Source organism: Haemorhous mexicanus, chromosome 5 (assembly GCF_027477595.1).
Source record: "Haemorhous mexicanus isolate bHaeMex1 chromosome 5, bHaeMex1.pri, whole genome shotgun sequence".
Taxonomy (NCBI): Eukaryota; Metazoa; Chordata; class Aves; order Passeriformes; family Fringillidae; genus Haemorhous; species Haemorhous mexicanus.
In genome coordinates this window covers 61,735,172-61,760,743 of record NC_082345.1, presented here as the reverse complement: position 1 = coordinate 61,760,743, position 25,572 = coordinate 61,735,172, and the positions used below count along the sequence as shown (strand labels likewise).

The following is a 25,572-nucleotide window of genomic DNA, read 5'->3' as shown; positions in this document are numbered from 1 at the left end:
AGTACACAGAGTTAACAATAACTTGGGGGAAATATGCTGATTTCTGCTGACTAAGCATCACCTCATATGAATACTACTAGTATAGAATTCTAACACCACAAGTGTCACTACAACTTGTATTTTTTTTTATAAAATACTAGTAAAACCATGTCCTACTATTTATGAATATACTAGTATCACTATCACCTCACATACAGCTTATCCAGACCTCTCCCAAACCCTGAGAAAGACTTTAGTGTCTTTAATGCAGTTAATAAATAGCAATGTCTTTCCTCTATCAAGGCAAACGGTTCTTGTCCCTCCACTATGCCAGCTAACACCATTCCCAAACAGCTAATCCTGCAGAAGGCCAAATACCTCCTACCATACATGTTTTTAAGACTAGTGATATTTTTCAATAATAAGTTTATGCTGAAACTGAACACAAGCTTGTAGCAAAGGAGTAAAATACAGTATATTTGCGAATACAGCTTCAAAGAAATTTTCGGAAACCTACTTATTAATGGTCATGTGGTTTTTTTCAGGAAAACAGTGTTCCAAAGAACAGAAAATAGAACATTAAAATAAAAGAAATACTGAAGGTCACAACATATGCTAGTGTGTCTTGGTCTCCTCATGGCCTTGTGCTATATTTAGACAACTCAAGAACATTATGTGGAAGGATTAGCGTTTTTATGTAACTTAATCAATTATCAAAATGTTTCTGTTTTGTAATAATGATCTAATTACTAAAAATAGCCAAGCAGTGAAAGATCGGGTTTATTACAACCTGACATTTGTAATCTGGACAGGAATTCAATTCAGTGAGCAATGCTCTTTTCCTCCCCACAGATACCATACAATCTATCAACAGCATACAGCAAATCTCTGCTGAATGAAAGACTCAACTTCGAGAGGGCTATCTGTCTGCACTAAACAATTTAAACTGTTAGGAAAAGGACAAAAAACCCAGGAAGACTACGCTGTAACATTTTTCAACCACAGATTTCACAGTACTTCGCTGTAACACAGCACAGTTCTTACCTCAGCTCACTTGTGAGCTCCCCACGAGCGTCATGAAACAGCTGTATTTGCTGCAATATATAATATGCAATATATATTTATATGCTGTATATATGCAATCCAGCTGTATATTTGAAATATATAATTGCATCTTAAATGTTAGCTAAGTCACAGAAATATTCTATATAAGAATTGGGATTATTTATCTTAAAAAAAATTGTAGTAGTAAGTAATTATGTATGAAAACAGTGGCCACTATGTAGAACAAAGCCATTCTGTTTACACAATGGGGAGTGGGATTGCTTCAGGTTGCCTCAGTAGTTTTAACATCGTCCTCCTTTCAGTGAGCAGGACTGGTCTTCTTCTGAGGCCCTATGACAAGAAATCTTCACTAGGATAACTTAAAAAAGGATCTCTCAGAAGACCAGAAGTCGGGTTGAGTTGGAAAACTGATGTTACAGAAAGACCAAGTCTTCCATACACAGCTTATTTTTATTGATAGCAGCTCGACAGACGAAGAACATGGCAGCCCATGAGTAAACCCCCCGGCAGTGACCACCCTCGGTACGGCACGGCACGGCACGGCTCGGCTCCGGGCCGGCACACGCCGCCTCAGCCGCGGGCAGCGGGCGTGCCCCGGGCGAGCCCGCGGGCGGCCGGAGCTCCCTTCGCCTTCTCCAGGTTCCTGGAGCGTGGATCCTCCTCATTGGCCGAGGGCGCTCCCGCCCCAGCCCGCTCCAGGGCACCGCGGCCCGCGGCCCTCACGGCCGCCCTCACAGACACTGCGGCCGCCGCTGTCCGCCCTCGTCGTCCCTTTGCTGCCCCTCCCTCATGCCAAATCCTTTCCAATCTTCCCAGCCCTCATCTCTCAACCTCCAGGACTTTCTTCTCCTCCACCCCCTTTCCAGCCACTCCCACCGTTCATCTCCATATTCGTTCTTTTGCACCTGTTTCCGCTGCCCCTCCTTTTCCTTCCTAATGCCACCTCGGTGCCTCCACGTTCCGGTAAAGCGGCTGCTCTCTCTCTGAATCCCTGCCTCGCCTCACGCCCTGCAGGCGCTCCTGGCCGATCCCACTCCTGCTATCCAGCCTTTCTCTCGCCCTTTCCCGCTAACAAAATGCTTTTTCAGCTATCATGAACCGCCTGTGCAGGCAACTGTAGCAGCAGTAAACGATGGGGTCATGGTAGTCTCGACACGCTTTATTCAGGTTTTGATTTTAGTTTTATATCCCGCACATGGTTTCCAGCTTTTTAACTAATGCTGAAGTGGGTTGAAGCACAGGTGGGCGATTTCTGTGCATGTTTACATTTGTTTCTCTTGTTTGGTCTACTACCACCCTCTTTGTTATTGTCTTTGATATCAATGTTCTTCATAGCCCATACTCCTGCGAATATTTTTTCTGTCCTACGTAATTTGTGGTTTGCTAAACCATATAGGCGTGAGATGTGATTTCCTCTCTTTACACACATCAAGGGACTTCATAAATCACCAGTGTTAAGAAGTGCTGGGGTTTTTGGGAAGACAGTCGTATTTTTGCATAGGTGGCTGCATTTAAGTCTGGGGGTGCTTTGGATCTTGTTAAATACTGAACTGAATCAAACGTGTAAAGCAGCAGCAGAGGGGCAGCCTGTTGGCTTACCTGCATGGTTTGCTCTTGTCAGCTGAATTTCTTCTTCCTTGTCAGGCTCCCTGAGGTTATTTGGCAGATACTTATAGGCTGCCACGACTTAGGTGTGATCAGGAGAGCAGAAAACATTCGGGTGTAGGGAAAGGAGCAAGGCTTGAATTAAAGTAGTCTGGTACTTGATGGGTGCAGTGCAATTACTGTTGTGTCTCTTTAGCACAGTGCAGTCAAATACATAGCGTTAGTGTAATGGACAATGTTATCATTATATAAACTTTCTCTGATTTTTCTAAATTCTGATTTTTTTTCCCTGTGTTTTCCCTCATAAAATCTCATGGAGACATCTGTAGTGATGAATAAGACTACAGTGGTGCAAAGCTGCAAGCAGTTTTGTGGCAGAAGTGCCATTGCTCTGTAAGAAGCATCTCAGTGTGATGTTGAGCAACATGGGCTGAGCCCATGTTTGTCTGTGAGCAGATGAGATTGTTTGCCTGTGAAAACATCTGTTGAGCATCTCTGCTGCAGAGCTAATAACCAGATCTATCAGTTTCTCCTTCCAAGCCTCAGTGCCGAGAGCATTTCAAGGGAAAATAGAGCTTAGCCAGAAAAATCCCTAGCTAAAGGATTTTATACCCTAGGACCTAGCCATGTCAAAATAAGAGCTTTACGTGCCTAAAGCTGCTTGCTCTTTCTGAGATGAGGGAACAAATGTACAGTAAACATATTTTTAGCCTGGTTATTTATCTCTTTAATATCATACTTCCCCCCTCCTCTTTTTTTTTCTTTTTGACTGTCTGATCCAGTTGTTATTATAGTTCCTAAAATGATGGAAACAGACTGATCACAATTCAGTGAGAACACTGGCATGTTGCTGCATGTTTGTTTCCTTTCTTCCTGCCTACCCCTAAAAAGCACAAAATACTCTGAATCTGTTCATACTTCTTTCTTATTTCAGGCTCCTTTTATTCTCAGATGCTGTAGATACCCAAAGAATTAATTTAAATTGTGTATACTTTGACATGCTATTGAAACTCCTTTGTCATTGATCTACTTTTTCCTCTAAATCATTAAAAAGAGCAAATCTGAATTAATGCTGTGGAATTCACCACTATTTGTGTTTCTAGGGTGTGGGTTTTATTTGCTTGCCATGCTATCAAAACCACTGGAGTCTTCAGTCTATTTTTTCAGATCTATGAAGATAGATGTCCAGTATAATTTCTTTTTCTTTAACACCTTATATTGAGCAACTTTTTAAAATCATTTTGATATAATCTAAGATCTCATTATGCCCTGGAACATATTGGGAGAGCTCCCTTTTTGGCTGTGTCTAGGTTGGGTTAGCTACTTGTGGGCAGGGTGGCAGTAGCATGATATGACTTGCTAGGATTGTAAGGAAAAATCTGGAGATAAACTAATGCTGCAGTTACTAAGGCATAAAGCTTGTGGAGAGGCAGTGCCTATTAGTTAATTCCACTAGCACAGGGAAAAGGACTGAGATTTTGGGTATACGTGAGCCCTCTTAATTTTTTCACTTAAAGTCTGAAGACTGGCTTGTGGGCTTAAAATCTTTCCTTCTCCACTGTTACAGGCCACTATTTTAAAGTCTTTTTCTACTTAATCCAAGATGCTGCCTCTTTTCAAAGGCTGCCTGTTTCTATATCCAGTGGCCAAACCAGTATTAACAGTGCAAGCCGCGTGACAGCGGTTAGCTTTGGAAGGTACTTGTCATCCATCTCTTTAAAAGATCACTAAGTACCTCGCGCGGTCACAGATTTTCCGGAGCAGCACGTCGGGGTGGCACTGTCACGTCGGGGTGGCACTGTCACGCCCGGGAGCCCACGCGCCTGCGGGACCGGCTGCTGGGCTGTGCAGGGAGCCCTGCGAGCGGCGCGGGGCCGCACTCCCTGCGGCTCCTGGGGCTCAGCTAGCGGCTGCTGCCGACTCCGCTCCCCGGCAGCGCCCAGCCCCGCCGTGTCCATGTGCGCCTGCTCCCGCTCGTCCCAGCGCGTCCCGGGCCGCGGCGGTCGGCGCATGCCCGGGGGCTGCGAGCATGCGCGCGGGGGCGGGCGGGGCGCTCCGCCGCTCCCGTCGGCCCGCGGCTCCCGCCGGGCGTCGGCGGCGGACCGAGCCCGCCCCGGCCGGCGGTGCCATGCTCAGCGGGGCGGGCGTCGGGCAGCGCGTTGCGGCTCGTCTCACCCGTCTGGCCTCGCCCGCGGCGCTGGGCAGCGGCGGCAGAAGCGAGAGGTAGGGGAGGGCGGGGGCGCGGCCTGTCCCGTTCCGCGGCTGCCCGGTGCGTGGCGGCGGCGGGGAGCGCCCGCGGCCCGCACAGGTGTGAAGGCTCCGAGCTGGCGGCCGGGGCCTCCCTCGGCGTGGGAAGCTGGGCCCGAGCCCCCGGCAGGGGCTTCAGGCGTGGGTCCGCTCCGCGCCCGTGGGAGCGGATTTTGGGACGCGCCGGGGCGGCTTTGCTGCCAAGTTGTCTGGGAAAGAGAAAACTGCCCGTGCCCGTTAGCTGGGACGGAGTTGCCGTGGCTTCGAGCGGGCCTCTGGTCTTGAGTGGCATTTGTGCTGTGCTTTGTCCCTTATTTATCGTGAATAATAATACTAATGATGTTTCTTAACGCAATTGGCTCTTGGATTCATAATACCTTACTTTCATAGCGATGGACTTCATATTTTTGTTGTGTCTGTAGTACATGTGTGGAGATGGGCAGGGGGAAGGCATCAGGTCTCCACCTCGGTTTGTAGCTGAAAGTGAGTCTGTGTAAAGTGAGTCTGTGTGGGATTAAAGAAACCAATGAACAGATTGCATATTTCTAGCTGGGTTACAAAAATCCACATACTTGCCGATGCAGGGTGATTTAGAAAGTTTTTTAGTAAAGTGCTCTCAGATTCCCTGTGTTTATCTTGTGCCTCTTTACGGTGTGCTCATACACATGCGATAGCAGGGAAGATATGCAGAAGATGAAAGGGTGCTATGTTGGCTTTCTTGCTATATGTGTAGGATAACAGGCAAGCCCCGCTGGTGTTTCCTCTGTGCTAACTCATGTTATGACTTCAGTTGTGTCCAAGCAGCTGCTTTGCCTTATCTGAGCTTCCTGATTATTTTTTAAATGCTATATAACTTAAAGCCTGTTCCAGCACTTATCTTCTCTGCCCACTCCAGTTGGTGTTTCTTTGAATCCTGTGCAACACACACGGTACGATTTTGTTGATCTCTGTAGCCTGACCAAGTGCAGAGTCTGTGTCTGAAGTCAATTTGTGTAATGAGAAAGTTACAGGCATAGATGATTTTTCTTGTATGAACTTTCATTTCCAGTAGAGCCCATTGCTTTGTTATTGCATGGTACAGAGACTGCTCAGCACCAGAAGGGGCAGAGCAGGGAATAGATCTTGAGTAATTTCACTAGGACATGCCAGAGACTTGATGTTCTCTTGAAACAGGGTAGATGGGTTCAGACTTTTCTACAAGATGATGATGAGAGCTGTCTCATGTGTTGGCGGTGTAGGTTAGCTTGCCCACCTTATTGTGTTTAAATAATGAACAATAAGAAGACATATTCTCAGTAAATGCATGATGGTTTTCATAGCTTCAGAAATTCAGGGTGAAGTTCAGCAGTTCCCCAGAAGAAAAACAACAGTGTCAACTTGTTAAAACTTGCAGTGTATTGGCAGGACCAGGCTGTGAGCATATTTGTATGATTTGGAAGTGGTTTTAGACAGTATTTCCAGGGCAAGCTGCTTTTCTCAGCATCTTGCTGCTTAACATGACTCTAAGCAGAGATCATATCATGTACCGACATTATTCTGAAGGATGGAGTTAGGATTTGATCCATGACTTGCTTTGGGAAGTATTTTTATAGAGGGAAAAAAAAGGTCATTTTACAATCATAATATTCTACACCTGTAAAAATGTGAAATGCACATTCTTCTTTTCTGTTAAGATATAATTTGTGCCTGCATTGGCCAAATGTAGGAGCCCAGAGCTGTCTGACATCCTCTGAAGTTTATGCAGCCTGTTAGATATTTCCTCCTAAGTCATTGACTTCTGTGCACCGTCAGGTCTGTTTAGCAAATTTACTTCAGGACTGAGTTTGATTTTTTTTAACTTGAAATGTGATATATATCTATGTGATATATACTACCAATAAGAACTTAATTGAGAAGGAAATTAATAATTAAATGGTGAATGTGCTGGATGTGGCTGGACTGTAAGCAGCAGTGTCCAGGCCAGTCTTAACAATTTTCTTGAACTTAGAGTGACCATCCAGTTGACTAGCATGTATTTCTTGAAAACATATTTCTGGGGTTTGAATGGCTTTATGTTAAAGCCAGTCAGTTTGAGCAATCTTGCTTGTGTCTTTTAATCACAATTTATTCTGACATTAGAGGGAATATATGAAGGAAGAGGTGGAGGAGTGTGCTGAAGATGAGGCGACTGAATCGGAAGAAGACCTTGAATTTGATGAAAGAATTGGATGCCTTTCCAAAGGTTCCTGAGAGCTATGTGGAGACTTCAGCCAGTGGAGGCACAGGTAGGCCTTGTTGAGATGCTGATACTGATAGAAAGTTCAGCATGAGGAAGACAGGCATCTCTGTTCACTTGAACTAGCCAAAATTCGTTTCTTGAATGCTTTGGTGGACTGACTGAGCTCATCCCTTCAAGTAAAGGCATAGTATCTTATGCAAGCTGATGCATCCATCTGTTCATCCAAGCTCTCTGAAGGGAGATTTTTGTATAAAGCTGGTGAGACTGAACCCAATGTAAAAGTTAGAAATAAAAACTTCTAACCAGTTGCAACTGGAAGTGCACTGTGCCAAGGCTGTAATAAAACTTTCTCATTTGTTGTCTCACCAAGCTCTTTTCTTGGTGTCAGGTTTCTGTGTGAGACTGAGTGAACCTGACCTGAAATGATGGTGGGATTCAACACTATGCTTTTGCAACAGTAGAAAAATATTCTCCAGAGACAAGTTGAGCATCAGGATGAAGAGCAGTTTTCTAAAGCTTTTCTCTTGAAGGTGTACTAGATTTTAAGAGTAAGGAAAGCCCTTTGAAGAACTAAACACTTTAATCCAGGACATGTGCTTGTACTTTCCCTTTTAGTCACTTGAGCTTCTCTGAAAAAGCTGAAGCTGTAAAAAAGACCTTTCTTTATGTATCTGATCATAAAATTCTGTCTTTAAGTTGAGCTGAGTTAGAGGTAGCCTGATTTGAAAATAGTGACTTAATCTCTTGGACTATTGGAATTATTTGCAGATAGGAAACTGATAGCACTTAGAAGTGGAGGACAAAAATCTCTCTTGTGTGTGACTATGCCTGAAACTCAGTTAAATAAAAAAGTTGAGGAAGCAATTGCAACCCACAGATAAGCCTTTGAAGTTGTTATGCCTCTTATAGTGTAGAAGGAAATATCAGAAGGTTCTATATTACTTTGCTGTTTCCTCAAGTGCACTGTTAATAATTACATGATTATTGTATATTAAATAATGTCTAAGAAGTATTTAAATAATTCTATGTTAATGTCAGTCCCAGTTCCTGAGGAAACAGGTGTATTGTTTCTATGTTGTATTTTGCATAAAGACACCAAATGCTTAGAGAATCCTTTTTTGTAGTACAGCACCATCCTTCATGAGACCTTTGCTTTGGTGAATGATGCCTTAAGGATTTCTCAACACCAGAAGTTACTTTAACATTCTTTGGTTTTATCCCAGTTACCATATAAATGACAATATAGGATTGTCTTTTTCTGTGCTGTTGTGAAATCTGAGTATAGTATTCCTCCTTTATTCAGGATTAAAGTGTCAGGCTTACTTTCTGATGTGATAGGGATCTAAAACATTCCAAGACTCTATTCTCAGACTTTCACGGCCTTCAAACCCATTGCAGAAGGAGTACTGGTCTCTCAAACAGGCTGAGACTCCAGCTCTGGGGCTCGGAGACCCTTCAGGAAAGAAAATTCTGCAAGACTTTCTTTTCCTGTTCGCATCCACACATACAATTGCTCAGAATTATCCAGAAAGCAGCTATGGCTCTTACTGTGTTTGTGTGGCTCTGGATAGCTGATATGGCTCCAGCTGTCCTATTGCTGCATAGCCGGGGTGAGCCTGGCCTACTGGTCCCAGAAGGCAATTGAGAGCCAGAATAATTAACTGATTAGTGCAGTTGACATGAAAGGTTTCATGTGTGTGATTGTTACATAGTGCCAGCTGAAAGCTGGAACTGGAAACATTGCTGATCCATATAACAGCCAATAGCTTCTTTCCTGATCCCCAAGGACAGTACCTTTATTCTCTGCTCCCACCTCTGGGTTGGGGACCACTGTGTAGGGAGTTGAAGCCTATCAACAATTGTCTTGTTTTTTGCCCTTCACGGATTCCATAGAGATATTCCACGGAATGTAAATGAAAAAGCCTACACTGCCAGTAGCTGTACAGATTGCTACTATGCGCCATAATTGAAGTGTTTTCAAGCTTGTAAAAGCCATGATTTAATAAAAAGGGCATAGCAGGTGCTTCTGTGCATCTATTACTGTGTTTCTGACTGTGCAGCAGGGCGATCTTCCCCTTGCACTTTACAACTTTGCAAATGCGATGAGTAGGCTGCCTTGGAGATAAGTGAAGCGCATGTACCGCTAAAATACACCAATTAGTTTTCATCCTAAAAATAATTTCAAGTTCTTCACTCATTGGTGGAAGAACTCTCTCTCTGTTGCTTGTTGCCAGAGAGAGACTTGTTTGAAATATTGGGGTGGGAGTCATGACTATGCTGCAATACACAAATAATATAATGCATCTTATTTCTGTTGTCTGCTAGCTTATTGAGTCTAAAACTTGATATAAAAAAATTGTTATAAAAACTTAACTTGTAGACAAGTGGATGCTTGAAGGAATTTCAAGATGCACTACCTTCTTCTTTCATTGGAAGTTAGGATTGAGTTTTCCTAGACCATCCCTGAGAGTGATTTGTGTGTACTTTATATGTGGAGGACAATCTAGCCTGTTCTTAGATTTTCCATACAGAGATTTCACAGCTTTCTAATCATTCCAGTATTTGACTGTGCTTTAAAAGTACTTTCTTGATGCAAAGGTAGGACTTACTCTTTTCCACTCCTGTCGAAAAACAAATACTATAATTATGAAAGCAACTTTCTAAGAGCAGGTTTTGGGTTTTTAAATCAAAGCGACCAGTGTTGTACTGGTAATGTTCAACTTCTGGAATTGTTAGAATTTTGTTCTGCTTATGTTTCTGAATAATATTTCTCTCAGTCTGAATTTCTACTTCTTTTTCCTCTCACCAGTTTCTCTGATAGCATTTACAACGATAGCTTTCCTGACTATAATGGAGTTCATGGTGTACCGGGACACATGGATGAAATATGAATATGAAGTAGACAAGGATTTTACTAGGTAACATTATTTTTTATAATTCTTTTTAAAATGTTAATTGCCTGCATTTCAGGAAAGAATAGATTTAAAATGTTCATGTGACTTGAAAGCAATTAATAATTGAAATTTCAAATTAAATACTGCAAGGATTTGATTTTTCGTGTGTCGATTGTTTTGGGGCTTTTTCTTCCATGTAATATATAAAAAAGATAAATTTATATTTCTGCTATGAAGAAGTCAAAGTAGTATGGGTTATTGGAGGAGCTCCCTTGGGAATTACTTGGTAACAATTCAGAGATCGCTGTAAGATGTAACTCTGCATCAGGTAGGTAAACCCACCCCTTGTGGCTTTCTCCAGTTCATGTGGTTAGTATGTTGCCATTGTACTTTGTGCTGTTCGAGGTGAGCCTGAGGCGCTCAGAACTTTGCCGTATTATCTAGAGGTTGCTACTAATTTTGTTTCCAGATACAGCCCCCCTGAAGATGTGTTTGCTCTTGGTTTCATGTGCCTGTCGGAACTTGTTTGCCTTTCTTCCAGAGCTGGTCAGGCACCCTGGAGTCCCTGTGTAGTTAATGCAGATTTTGTGCTCTGAACACCTTTAAATGTTATGTGTCAGTGTCATGGTTTGACACTGGCACCCACGAACTGAACTGACTGAAACTGAACTGAAATAACCTTTAGAGCCATTTAGGTAGTTGTTGTGGTAACAGGCTAAAGATACATATATTGATTGGATGTCTTGCACATCAGAAATAAAGAAGGTTTCTGTAATGAAAAACAAAAAAGAAAAAATTTGAAGGAGCTGAATCAAAAACTCAGATGATAGTAAATCCATTCAGACAGCTAGGATTTCACATTTAGGTCTTTGCTAATGTAGGTTATATCCCAAGTGAAGCCATCACATGGGAAGGGTAGTCTATCAGTTAAGAGGCTTTTACGGGGTTTGGGGTATGTCCTACTACAGATTCCCCAGTTTGATTGTGGGCTAATCATTCAGCCTATGGTTCTTCACAGTTTGAGCCAATGGAGACTGGTATAATTTTAACTGCTTTTCTCCTCTCTGCTGACCCTGTCTGATCCGAATTGAGTCAGTGTTGAAGCCCTTGCTTATGTGATTTGCTTGAGGTCAGCTAAGTCCTGGAGGAAGCTCCCTGAGAACAGAACCCTGTGACTATAGTGAGGGAGTTTATTCCTTATAGTTTAAATTACTTTTGTGAAACTAACATGAAAACCAATAGGAAATGCCCAGAATATTGGGGAATGCCACACACTCAGACTTTTGGTGTGATGGAGGTTATCTCTTTAAGTCACAAGTGCTTTAAGGTGCTCTAAAAATCCATGTTGCTTCACCCAAATTTTAAACAGCTTTATATTTATTAGTATAAATTTTGATACTTTACTGTATTTCTGCAAGTAGTCTGAGATTTTTTTCTTGATACTTGTATTCAGTGTTGCTTAATGTATTTTTGCCTTTTTTTTTTTCTTTCCAGTAAATTAAGGATCAATATTGATATTACAGTTGCCATGAGGTGTCAATGTAAGTATTCCATCAATGAAAGTTTTTAAACACTTTAAATCCTCTTCAGAGAGCACACTTGCTCACAATATAATTGGATATTGTTCAGAATGTTTTACCAGTGTCATTTCTTCTGATCTTAATGGCATGTAGTGATCTTGATGGCATGTGACTCATTGAAGAAATGTAAGAAATGTAAAGAAGAGTATCTGTGCCATCTCATTCTTATCTTGCAGAGCCTTGCTTTGTGTTTTAGCAAGAACAGGATCTGTTGTTCAGTGTCTCATTAGCTGAAAAATTCTAAAAGCTCATTGTGAGACACAAATCAGCAGCAGAAGTTTTTAACAATTTCTATTTATTTATGAACTTGGGATGTATTAAGCTGGCCTGCTGTTTAACAGCACTGAAACCATCACGTAATTATTTCATCCTGCTAGTGAACATAAGAGGGATGCCTTCCTTATTAAAGGCAATAGTCAGTATTATTTTGACATAATTTAGGTAATGAGCTTAAATTGTGTTCATTCTTGCTTGTCCTGAGAGAAGAGAGAATACTACTTCTACCAGGAATGCAAGCAAATTTTCAGGACGTACTTTTATTGCCTAGCTTAAATCTTGCATTAATTTTAATTAGTGTAATTAGCATTAATTGTATGTTAGTGGTTTTTTTTGTTATTTTTTGCAAACAAACTTTTATCTTCTGATTTGACTAGTCTTGTTCTCTGTTCAGTGCTTGTAAAGCAGGAGAGAATATTTATGCATAGCAGATCCTAGAAAGCTTGTATGTGTGGTTCATACAACTTCTCTGTAGGTGTTAAATCAGTGAGAAAATACTGCAGATATGAAGAGTTTTTAGTCAATGTCCATCAGCTGATACTGAAGGTTAAATAGGTTGAAGGAACAATAACATATGCTGAAGTTTATCACTGTGAAACTTCATTTCAACTTGAATTTTTTTTGCTTGTCCTTGATTGTCTGTGTGACTTAATATTTCTCTCTGTTTAAAATAGATGTGGGGGCTGATGTTCTGGATTTAGCAGAAACAATGGTTGCCTCTGCAGATGGGTTAATCTATGAACCAGTAAGTTGATTCTGACCTTTTTATTTAAAAATTTAATTCCTCTTGGTGCAAAGCACTACTGGGCTGGTTTGCTTGCTTGTGTTTTTTTTTCTCCACCAACCTCTTAGAGGAACATTCTGTAGTTGATCTCTGTTGGCCATCTCAGCTTCTAGCATTAATTGCAAATGAATTTACTGAGTACATTTGTGTTAACCAATATTTGGGTTTGAACTTGGTGAGCAGATGGTACTAGGAATCCTGTAATGCTGATGAAACATAGCAGATCTGGTGGCTTGTCTCTAGTGCTTCATGTGGGATGAGCCTAGAAATATGCAATCTGCACCTGGACCCTTGTCTTTCAAAGATTGCTCCTTCGCAATTCTGGTTGGGAAGGGACAGAACTTTTTATACTTGAGCACAAAATGTATTATTTAAACTGCAAAGTCCTTTCATAAACTATTCTGTGGTACCAAGTGTGAAATTGATTATAGCTCTATACCCACACCCTAATTCTCTTCTGGGTTTCATGGAAGGGATGCATTCTGTGTGTTTTATTAGATGTGTTATTTTTGTTTCAGGTACCGTTTGAGCTCACACCACAACAAAAAGAATTGCAAAGGTAAATCACTGAGAGGCATGTTTATGGTTTGTATTATTTGTACTGGAAGTGACTTTCAAGTACGCCAGAAGTATATGACACAGCTCTGTCTTGAGTCTAATAGCTCCCGCTTGTAATTTAAGAATGCGGACCTGCAAAAAGATACTAAGTTACTTTGCTTTCCTCATCATTTAAGATCTCTGCTATGGAAAAAGAAGATTGGCTTAGGACTTAACTGTTCAATGGGATCATGTAGCTGCAAGCCAAGATGTATCAACTCGCTCAGCTTCTGTTTCCAAATGAACTCTTGATAGCACAAGTTAAAATCAAGGAATCAAATGTGTTAAAATTTATCTAAATGTCAAGGCTGAGCCATTGTAACAAATTGGCACATTCTTGCAAAAACAAATTAATTATTTCCTGTAACTTAATTGATACAGTGTTTATCACTTTAATATCTTGGTGTTGTGTGTGCCCGCTATAGTGGTAATCTTGTAATAGTACTGACGCTTATTTGGGTGTCTGCCTAGTTTTAGTATTTTGGTATAACACTTCTCTGAACACTTGAACTTTAAATTCTGTATAAAGTACTATTCCCAAAGTTTAATATAATGCTTTATTACTGTAGTCAATTTTGCAAAGTTTCTGACTTGCAACCTGCAGTTGAAGCCAATGATGAATTGTGTAGCTAGATTTTGTTTTACTGTTGCTTTTACACTTGTCTCTAATCTTTAGGATGCTGCAACTAATTCAGAGTAGGCTGCAGGAAGAACACTCTCTTCAAGATGTGATATTCAAAAGTGCATTTAAAAGTGCTTCTACAGCACTGCCACCACGGTAAGAAAAACTGGGATTTTGTAAAATTGTGAAATTATTGCCCTTTCTTCCAACCCTGTGAATTAGACTCAACATTTTATTGTGGTTATGATTCCACCTACCCGCAGAAGACAAGGTTGTAAGAAAAGATCTCGCTGCTTTTTAATGAATTTTAAAATAGTGTACTTGATACTTGCTTTGGTGAGTTGTTGTTTTATGAAAACCTCTGGGGTTTCCAAACTGGAGAAGGATTCCAGGTTGTGTGTGTGCTTACATGTACTGATATAGACATAAGTCAATACAGGCACACACCTTTTTATTCCATGTGATTTGATGCCTCCTTCTTAATGGGAATTAGTAATGCCACAGCAATACTAAACAAGAGTCTTTTTTTAAAACTACCTTTCTGTAAGTAGTGCTGCTATTACCCCTGTCATAATGCTTCATACATTTAAAAGAACCAGCCTTTGAATACACATGTGTTTTGTTAATTAATTCCTGTGTCTAACATAACACTTTTAAGATTGTGTGGAGAAAGCTTGCTGTTAAGACTTAATTCTAGCTACTCAGAAATGTTAAGAGATTAGTGCACAGAATGTTTGGTCTGCTGAATCTAGATGCTATGTGATTTTATTTTTCCCCCCAAGGGAAAAACACTTTCTACATGAAAGCTGAAATTCTCTCTGCTTAGAAACAGCACTTAACAAAAAAATACTGAATAAAAGCAAACACCAAAGCTGCCGTACACACTTCCTGTGTTGTAATCTCCCTTCTGAGGATCAAATGTGTTCCTCCTTCCTAAGGCAAGCCTGAAGATGGCTCAAAAAATCTTTTTTTCTCATTTGCTTGATGTCTTTAGATTAATTAAATCCTTCTGTGCCTCTCTCTTGCTTGTTATTGCAGTATTTTAAATGGTATTTATGCTGGAGATGTGTTTAAAAAAAAGTTTGGTTTTCATCTCCCTCTAAAGAGCAGATTTGGAAATAGATTTTGTGTTGTGGACATCACAACGTGAGTAAAGAGTGGAAGCTTTTGTAAAGAATAAAGTTGAAAGCTCTTCTTGCTACAGTGCTGTTCATGTGACCAAAACGTGTTTGGTTCTGTTCATTGTAGCATGAAAATTTTCCCAAGGAGCCATTTTTGGTAGAAGGAAGTAGAAAGATAGAAATCCCTGGGATGGTCTGATGTTCTCTGTTTGCGTGTTCAGATATCATAAGCCAGCCTTGTAGGCCAGATCTCTGAATACAAGTATGAATGAAAGCTCATTGATTTCATCAAACTGACCTTTACTAGTTTCCTTCCCTTCACACATCTATGCTATAGATCCAGAAGAATGCAATAAGGACAGATAGATGATAATGCTGTATCTTTTTTAGAGGTCTAACTGTGCTGCTGTTATTTCTGCAAGACAGTGGATATTCTCAAGTACTTCCAATGTTCTTTTTATTTAAACAGGGAAGATAATTCATTACAGTCTCCAGATGCATGCAGAATTCATGGTCATCTCTATGTCAATAAAGTGGCAGGGAACTTTCACATAACTGTGGGCAAGTATGTTCTGTCCAATTCCTGAAAATAAAAAAATCCCTTAACTTCTATATTCTGTTTAGTGCATGTATGTATATGTGTGTGTGCTTTTATGCTTCATTTAATAACTGGATTTTATTGATCTTTCTGTACTCATGCTTAGTATTTTTTCCTATGTAATACCTATTCTTGCACTGTTAATTTTCTTCATAAATTGCCAAAACCATGCAGTGCAGTGCATTGTTGCATGTAATTGGTCATTACGAATTTCAGTGTTTTATAGGATGGAAACTCTTGAAATGCTTTGTCAGAGAGCAAATACAGAGTGAACAAATATGGTCAAACATTTGTTAGTCACTTGAGCAATTCTGCAGCTTTTCATATCATAGGACTTGGTGACTCTTCCAGAAGTGTAGTGACTTGATGAGTTCTTGATATTTCTAAAAATTCAAGACGCTAGTTTTGTGTAAGAGGGTTTTGGTGAGTCCAAGATTCCTGACCTTACTGTTCAGTCTGTCTGTAATTGACAGTAATAAAAATGTCATATTTAGGTTTTATATAGATATACACAATAGGTATCAGTCTTTAAAACATACATACATATCTATATCTATATCTATATCTATATCTATATCTATATCTATATCTATTTATATATAAATATATGTATGTTAAATATACTTAAGCATATATATATTATGTTATACATATGAAAATATGTACATATTTTATAAAGTATTTATTGAAATAGAGGAGGAAGGCAATTTTTCTACATGGTCCTCTGTGGATTCATAAAACATTTGTTGCTTTCTTCAGGGCAATACCACACCCTCGAGGCCATGCACACTTGGCAGCCCTTGTAAGCCATGAGTGTAAGTTCCTTCTGTCATTTCCATACCAACATGATTCATTTCAGTCAGAGTGCTGTCTCCTAGTTTATGTTAGGTTGCTGTTTTAAAGATGCTCTAGCTGTGCAATTGCATTGCAAAACCTAAGTGAAGAATATTCTTTGCAATGATCTGACTCCATAACAATTCGCTTTCATACATTTGACATTATTAAGATTGTCTTTAGGTTGCTTCTGTAGTAATGATAACACTGGAATTTCAGATGTACTTTGGTGTAACATAGATACCATTTGAAATTCCTGTATTTCAGTCCAAACTACCTCTTTCCTTGAAGACCTTTTTAAAAGGTTAAAAATTTCTAACCTTCTTCCTTAGAAACTTCATTTTTGTATTATGAGTCTAGATATTAAATGTGTTTTGCTGCCTTACTTAATGTGAAGCAAAGATGACTTACTGTGAAAAATTAACTTGAATAAAACAGTTACGGTTGGTTAACCGTCCAAATGTCTGCCCATGAATTTATTTTAACACAACTTTAATAATTTTATACGTCTTAAGTACCTGCCAAACAGGCAGTGTAGTGACTTGGCAGCTGCCTTATTCTTCCTCTGTACAATTGATTTACTTAACTTTCATCTTTTTAATGCAATTGCTTACAAGAAAATGAACTGCAGAATAATATAAGTATTTGGCCAACTAGAAATTCTCTGTTATAAAATTATAACTCTGTTCATCTTCACCATTTATTCAAATATAGTTACAATTTGGTTCAGAAGCTTTTTTCTAGAAAAATTTAACTTTTGTGTTAAATATTTTGGATTTGAGTTTTCTTTGAAGTGGGGGTAGATCCAATGATGAGTACAGTGTTTTTTGGTAAATGCATTAATTAGAATATTTCAGTGTTGGAAATGGGTGTATCTTTTTCTCTAAGTACAGAATTTCATCATTTAAAAATGCTTCATTTCTCTGTATTGTCTTTCAGCCTATAACTTCTCCCATAGAATAGATCATTTGTCATTTGGAGAGCTTATTCCAGGAATTATTAATCCGTTGGATGGAACAGAAAAAATTGCATCAGATCGTAAGTGTTGTGTGTTTAAAAAAACATCTTGCTTTGTTGAATTTTCCAATAGTTACATTTAAAGTATTATCATTTTTCATAAATGTTGTGATTGACAAGCAGTGTGTCAGGCTAAATTTGGTAGTGAGCAATGCCCTGTTCAGTTACCTACATGGCATCTTAAATGTCATTTCTTTCTTATACCTGAACTGCTGTTCTGTGCTGTTTCCTTGAAGGTGATTTGTGGTTTTTTCCAGCTTTGTTATGTTGAAGTTGCACTATGTCTGGCCATATTGCAGCAGTATGTTACAGTGGAGAATCATAGATCTGATTGTTGTCATGATGGGGAAAAAATAAGCCTGATTTGGCTTAAAAATAGCACCAGAGTCTTGGATTCCATTCCTGTATTTGGTTGTCCTTTCCAAAGTGTGTTTTGTGATGAAACACGATGGGTTTGTGTAGCACTTTGTTTCCTCATGTATAAATTAAGGAGAGTAGTAACCTGCTTCATCCCACCACTGGCATTCCCTGTGAGAGTGAAGCCCAGAAGCTTCTACAGCCACTGTTGTCTAAAAGCCAATCAGTTCCTTGGCTCTTACAGCCAGAATGGTTTAGTGTAGTTGAAATATATTGCTTCAGTCTATGGTGTTTGTTCCTTAAGGGAATTGCACAAAGAGCAAATGGATGAGCATGCTGATGGCACTAGAATGGAGAGAAAATATGTAACCAGTTTAGAAAGGCTTCCTGCACTGTAGATACAATTCAATGGCCAAAATCTATTCAGACCACTTTGAGATTTGTATACATCATGAAACATGTGACAGTGTGAAACTTGTTCTAGAGCTCTGGAAAACACTATTTGTGTGTTTCATTTGAAGCTTTGAGTGGCCTGACCTTAGTGAGTTTTTTCATTACATGGAAAAAATGTAAATTTCTGAGTATAAATGGGCTATATGTCTTTTCCATGGAAACTAACTTTGTGCAGATAGTGCTGAAGCAGTTTTGGCAGTGCTGGCATTCCTTGAAGAATGTCCCTAGTGCAAATGGCTTAGCTGATTTATTATTTCTATGATGTTTTTGTGAATATCTCAGATGGCCTTTGACTCTATTCCTGATTCAACAGTCTAAGATTTTTTTTTTCTTCTAGATAATCAGATGTTCCAATATTTTATCACAGTTGTGCCAACCAAACTCCATACATACAAAATTTCAGCAGAAACTCATCAATTTTCAGTGACAGAAAGGGTAAGTAGAAGAAAGAAAAAAAACAGAGATAAAAAATCTAAAAGTGATTGTTCATAACAAAAGTTCAAATGTGAACATAGTACCATGGATTTGAAAAGTACTCTAGCATGAATAGACTGTTTGTAGAACATTCTAATACACTAGATTCATCTGTAAATCATACAGCAGTAATGGTAGAAAAAAGAAATATATATATATATGCTTGTTGACACATGCAAACTTCTTCTAATTATGTTTTGTGTCTATAAATCTGGAGTCTGATATTAGAATTGATGGTAGACAGTAATTTCCACTTCACTGGAATAGCAGTAGTGGTGAAATCCTCCAATATTTAAGGTGTGTAACCTAGTGTGTAGGTTAATTCACCTTTAGCTTTTTATCCATGTGAGAAGCCAACAAACATGCAGCTTGCTTGAATACCCTGAACTTGGTTGTGGGGCATAAAAAACAGAAACAGGTAGTTTGTATGAAAAACCGATCACACAGTAAGTGTCTCAGCTGTCTTGTTTAACCTTTGTTGAACCACCAAATTTAATTACTATCAAGACTAGAGAGCTTCCACTTCTGAGTTTTGAGAGGCTTTTAATTCTGAATCCATAACAAGGGTTGTTAATGCAGCATAGTATATATCATAAAGTACTAATTTAAAGACTGCTGTGAATAGGAATAAAGCCTTCCATGTGCTGGCTAGATGTCTTATTTTCAGATACTGAACTCTGTTTTCATCTTTTATTCAAAAGTCAAAGAAGAAAAATCTTTGTGAAAAGTTTAATTAAAAATGACAAATAAAGTGAGAGGTGAGAAGAGAGCCTTGGGCTGAAAGAAAATGTGGGTATTAGTAGGATGGAAATTCACTGTATTTACTGCTTGTGATGTTCTCCAAGGGAGAATAATTTTTTATTTCCTCAAAATTCCATGTTGTGCTTCTGAAAAATACTGAGGTAGGAGAAGTAGGATAGAGGCGATGTCTTGGTGTTCAGCTTCAGACATGCAGGGAAGGGAAAGGTTTGCTCCAGAACTCATGAAAGCTGGACTAAGGAGAGAATGAAGAGGAATTTCATCATGCAGTATACTCCCACCTCCTGCTGGTTTAGCAATCTGCTTTGTGTTTTCTCTGCACAATCTGCAACAACTAAGGCATCCCTTAGACTTCTGCAAGCCAGTCAACAGCTTGTCTTATTGTTCCTTTATGTCTTGTGTTCATTTTTTTTCTCTTCTAATGTAACAGTGGTTCTTTCAATTAACTGTCCAGTCTAAGTTAGCTGTTCAGTTTTTAGTGGGGATGTATTTTTATAAAAATTGCTACAACCACACATGATTTTGGAGAAGATCTTGTAAATAATGGAGATAAAGTGTCCATTATGTACTTGTTTGCTCTTGCTACCTCAGTAGGCAACCCTGTTGCTTCCAAAGTTTATTTGTGTTTACTCTTAGGGAACCAAATACTTCTGTTAGATGAGCTGAGAAAGTTACAAAGAAGAACAATTCACTGAACACCTTAGTGCACTTATTTTGAAAGTGTAGCCACATATGCAGATATGGAAAAAGGTGGTGAGGCAGCCATGGCTCAAACTGAAATGCATTGAGGTTTAATTACCAGTGTTGGGCACATCAGGAAGCAGAGTTTGAGAAGTGTGGGCCGAATCTTCTCCACTATTCTTGATGGTTGAGATACTGTAGTTATTTATGTTAAAAAGATTTAATTCTAGCAATGCTTCACTGAGCTTTGTGATGCAAGTTTAGTTAATTTTTAGCAGATTTTAGCAAGACTTTTAGAAGTTAAATCTTCTGCAGCAGTAGAAACTGGAAGCAGGTCAAAATGGTTTGCAGAAAAAAAAAATTCTGTTTCTTTTAAGGGTAGGGTTTTCTATTTAACTTCGTATTCTTTTTCCACCATTTGACCTCAAAAGACCAGTAAGGCTTAGGGAAATAACAGAGGAAAAACAAACAAAAGTACTGTTTTGTACTTTGCCAGTGGCGAGGTTCTGTTTAACTACCTTTAGTCTTCTCTTCCTTTTTAGTATGACTGATCATGCATGTCCAAATGCTGACAGTTGTCATGCTTTGAAATATGGAAATATTTCCTATTGGTCTGTTTTATTTAACCACTGCAAAGTTTTTGGGACCTGTTATCATTACTGATACATTATTTTGGCATCCTTTTAATTTTGGTGTGGTAGCATAAAGAGGAATATGGTTTTTGACAATGTTAGCTAACTGAAGAAGTTTCTTAATCTGCAATTTCCAAAGTGGTGTTCTGCTTTTTATTTTGTACCATATTCTGTGTGTTTTTTGAGCACAAACTATTAAATATACAGAGAAGTGGAGCTGTGATATATTGCTTTTCTGTTTAGTCCTGTTTATCTTGTCTTTTTGGTTTTTACTTGCTTAGGCATGGCTGAGTTTGTCTTCAATCCATTATGTTCTTTTCTGCTGTCCTTATGTATTTTCAGCCAGACTTACCTGGCAGCGCATTTATCAGCACCTTTCACTAACAATAAAATGACAGCAGACTTTTGAAAGAAGCTTGTGTTGAGGTGTGTTCTGCCCTGAAACCTTTTTTAAAAAGTAGGTATTTATAGCAGCCACACTCTCCTCCTTGGTATCTTTTGGTTTGAGAATTTGGCAAATGAAAAGAAACTAGAAATTTCTCAGATTAGGGCTGAGGTGCTGGGTAGTCATAATGAGTTTGGGGTGTTTATTTATTGTTGTGTATTTCTTGCTGTGTGATATGATGTAACTGACGAAGAGTTTGAAAAGAGGCTTTTGCCAAGAAAGGTTGAATCAAGTGTTCCTCAAGGTGCCTTCCAACCTGGTATTCTATGATTTATATAAATCCTCTGGGGATTCTGTCATTGCTAAAGCTGTTGAACAAAGTAAATGTCATTAAGGTCTCACACTGAGTTAAGTGATTCATAGTGGCTGATGAGGTAGGAAGAGCTGTGGCAAGTATTACACCAGTGCACTCCCCTGAGTTCACAGGCTAGGCCAAGACTGTGGCATTTTCCTCATAGGTATCAACACCAATCCAGTTATAAATTCCTGTTTAAAGGACCACGTGAGCAAGTATTGAGAGAATGGTACCAAAACACAATAGTGAATATTGATATGCAGCACAGCAGACCAGTGACCAGGAAAGTAAATTTTTAGTTCATGATGTTTGACTTTTAGAAGGTACTGATCAAAGTGGCCTTGATACTCCCCAATCTTCTGTTCATTCCTAACTATGATTAAATAACTCAGTCATCCCATCTTGTAACACTGATTTTCTTATTACTAATAACAAGTGTGACTAACAAGTGTTTCTGTCTTTTCTTTCAGGAAAGAGTAATTAACCATGCAGCTGGCAGCCATGGAGTGTCAGGAATATTCATGAAATACGACATCAGTTCACTTATGGTGACGGTGACAGAAGAACACATGCCTTTTTGGCAGTTCTTAGTGAGGCTCTGTGGCATTATTGGGGGAATTTTTTCAACTACAGGTGATTATCAGTGCCTTCCTTCTTATGTTCTATTGCCTTTTTTTTATTGTGGTGATTGCTATGGATGAATTACAGGGAGTCCTATTAATAGGTTTAAGACAAAGTGCTCGTTTGTGTGCATTGAAATATGCCATGAATGCTACTCAGTTTTGGTGTCCCAGTATGGCATTTCTGGTGTTGTGAGGGCCGGTTGTTTCCCTTTTGGTAACTATAGCAAAGTTAATTTACTTCTGGAACAGGAAGGCTATATCTGTCTATAGATACACAGATATCTATGTATATGTGTGTACACACACACACATACTGATATTCTGTGTATTTCCTATTGCTGGGATCCAGGAATTAAATCAGTGACAAAAGTTGAGATAAAATTTCCATCTGAAGTAATTGGGAAGATTTTCCTTGTCAGTATACTGCTGGATTTACTTCATCAAAGAAAGTAAACTAAGTTGAAAAGGCACAATTCACTTACTGGTCAAGATATAATAGAGAGTCTGCATTATGAGTTATTTCTTTCCTTGGCTCTCATTGGAAGAGAGCTCAGTAAAGAGGTTCAAACTAAGAGCTGCTTTTCAAAGTAGATATTTCTGTCCCACACAATGTATTTTCACCCATGAAAGCTGGCAGAGGGAATTACATTTACTTGGTAGCTTTGCTTTCTTGATGCATTTCTGAATGTTAGAATTTTGCCCTGCCCTGTCCTTGATATATCCGTTCTTCATGTTAATTTCTCAGTGGTTTATGTATGGGTTTACTGTACTGTGTCCTATCTAAGTATGGTACATAGCTTTCTTGCAATGCTTCCATAAATAATACATTTTTACTCCTTGTTTGTTTAAATCTTGTTTGATGTTGCAGGAATTTTACATGGCTTTGGAAGATTTGTAGCAGAAATTATTTTTTGCCGTTTCAGACTGGGCTCTTACAGATCCACATCGGTAAGGAGAACTTCCTCTAAGTATTTCTCTAAGTTGTACAGCTGAGGATGGATGATAAGGACAGCTTTGGGACTTGGTCCCAGTAGAATTTAAGATATTTGCAATAGACCCTCCCCTTGACATTCATATTAGCAGAGATTCAACAGCTTTTAAAAATAGCTGGAAAACTTAAAACATAAGGAAGTAGAGTTCTCTAACAAACTGAATTAATGCAGCTGAGTCTCTTAGATGTCTTACATTCCCTTCACTGTCCTTACTGTCTTCTTTTTATTTTCATATTGCTCCAAAAATTACATGTTTCCCAGGTCTGGTTGATCTCCCTGTCCTGGTTTTGGTTTCACATCTCCTTTTGCTTGATCTGCACACTGGAGAAGAGGCACTGTGTGCTGGTGGGGTTCAGTGGTGCTCCTTATTGCTCTGCAGGCTACTGCCAAGCAGTGTGAAAGAGCTGAGCCTTCACCTTTCCCTTCTTTAGGCTATAAGAGAATTACTTCTCTAGCAACTACTTGATTTTACATTACTTTTATTTTTCCCATTTAAGCCTGTAGATACCTGTGAGACCTCTGCCTTTCTCTCAAATTTGGTTGAAGTTTGCCAGCTGGCAAGGTTATGTGAGAGGGGAGAGAGGAAAGAAGGCAACCAAATTTTTGTAATATTTCTGTGAGAGGCTGGATAAAAGGCATCCAGGAAATGTGCAAGGATAAAGACATGCATACTTTTGAGGAGGGAGGATGGAGATTCTGTTTCTGGTCAAGCCATTAATAACACCTTGTTTTTCTTTCACCAGGTTCCCCTTCCTGATGGCCACACAAGCAACCACTTACCTCTAATTACAGACAATAATACACATTAGCCTCCTGAGAAAATTTTTTTCTTCCTGCCTGATACAGACTTTTTTTATAATAAAAAAAACATTGTGCAATATCCCGAGACAGTGCTGATGGGCAGCAAAAATTGGAGCCTTTACAAAAAAAAAAATCTCCAACAAAACAATTTGTGTAATTTTTGTCTTTGAGTGCACATGGAGACATAGGAAATTGTGAGACCTGTGAGGTGGATGATCTTCTGGAGAGCGAAGGAGTGTTGCTGCCAATACAGTATTCGTGGTCGAGCTGAACATCTTTGTGGAGGCTGCCCGTAACCACTGAAATGATCTTAGTGATGCCTGGGAAGGCTGCAGGCCTCAAGGAGAAAAGAGTACAAGTGGGATGTGTGGAAGGGCTGGTAGCAGCCACAGATGGACAGTAGCAGAGCTGGAGTTTCTCTTAAGTGTGCAAATGGGGGATTGGCTTTTCTTGTTTTTTTATAATGCTGGGGCTGAGGGCTCAGATGTCTTTTATACAGCTAGGGAGTGGTCCTAGAAAATCCTGAAGAAGATGGGAATAAGAGAGTAAGTAAGGAGGAGCCCAAGCTGTGATGTTGGTCACAACCACTGCCTTTGTGCAGCCCCACCATTCCTTAGTGGAAGAAACGTGGAGCAGAGGAGTGCCTCTGTGTTTCCACACAGCCACTGTGCCAACAGTGAGAGTGTCACTGCTGGCATTGGTGCAGAAGCGCCCAAGGACTCCAAGAATGTGCTCCAGCCTGGACAGCTTTTGGACTTGGAATAAGAAGCCCTTTAAGTAAGGCTTTTGACTGTGATCTTGATAGAAGCCAAGACTCCCTAGTAAAAAAGTCAGGAAATCTTTGTAGGCCTCTTTCTTGGTAAAGAAATTGCTCTGATGGAGTCTTTGTTGTAGCTGTGCTGCTCATGTGGGAGCCGTGGGAGCATCCACATCCTGGAAATGGAGAGGGGAAGGGAGAAGGGGGCAAGAAGCTGCCAGTTCAGGCTGGTTGGGAAGTCTGCTGGGCCAGGCACGGGATGTGAGCTGGTAGTAGGTGACTTCAGGGAATCTGAATCATATTGCTGCAGACAGGTGATGAGACAGGATCTGCAGAATGAATCCTTGCTGTTCATTAAGGTTTTGGTAAATCAAACGGAGAGAGCAATATTGTATTGTAAATAGGTTACTGAGAAAGAATGTTATTAATGCAAATGGTGCTTTGGGAAATGGAACATCATGTTACTGCTGAAATACTGGTGTACACCTGTGGTTGAACAGTTACTCCACCAGTGTAAAAAATTATTAATATGATTCCTTCTCAGTAAAACTGATTTAATAATATGTTAGAAGATGATGCTGATCCTGGCCTTACTCACCATGGAATTAATATTTTAATTAAGAGGACTAATTACAGAAAAATAAAAATATCTGTTGAATTGTCAGATTTTGCTGACTTTCATTAATGTACTTTCTAGGACACTTGGACTTTGTTGATGAGCATGGTGTTAATAACATAGCTGATTTGCTATGCAAAGTGAAGGGCTTCCTAAAAAGAAATGAAATAGTTAATAAAATGTGGGAAATAAGGAAAAACTGTTGAATTTGGCTATTGAGAAGAAAGTTCAAGGAAGCTGGGTCCTTGGG

At 39.5% G+C, this 25,572-nt stretch overlaps 1 protein-coding gene across 5 annotated transcripts; it reads left to right on the top strand.

Moving 5' to 3' along the window:
- Positions 1-1,913: 1,913 nt before the first annotated feature.
- Positions 1,914-25,370, top strand: ERGIC2 (ERGIC and golgi 2). Of its 5 annotated transcripts, none has more exons than XM_059847334.1 (15): positions 1,914-2,007; positions 5,792-5,825; positions 7,015-7,160; positions 9,924-10,032; positions 11,503-11,549; positions 12,539-12,609; positions 13,167-13,207; positions 13,922-14,023; positions 15,458-15,553; positions 16,346-16,401; positions 17,360-17,458; positions 18,585-18,682; positions 22,004-22,166; positions 23,025-23,104; positions 23,892-25,370. In XM_059847334.1, exons 3-15 carry the CDS (start codon positions 7,055-7,057, stop codon positions 23,955-23,957), a joined length of 1,134 nt encoding a protein of 377 aa, XP_059703317.1. In that variant the 5' UTR covers positions 1,914-2,007; positions 5,792-5,825; positions 7,015-7,054; the 3' UTR covers positions 23,958-25,370. The 5 variants fall into 5 exon arrangements, with proteins under 5 accessions (XP_059703317.1, XP_059703316.1, XP_059703313.1 ...); XM_059847330.1 differs by having other exon boundaries at positions 1,959-2,007; positions 5,767-5,825; XM_059847333.1 differs by lacking the exon at positions 5,792-5,825 and having other exon boundaries at positions 1,929-2,007.
- The last annotated feature ends 202 nt before the right edge of the window (positions 25,371-25,572 follow it).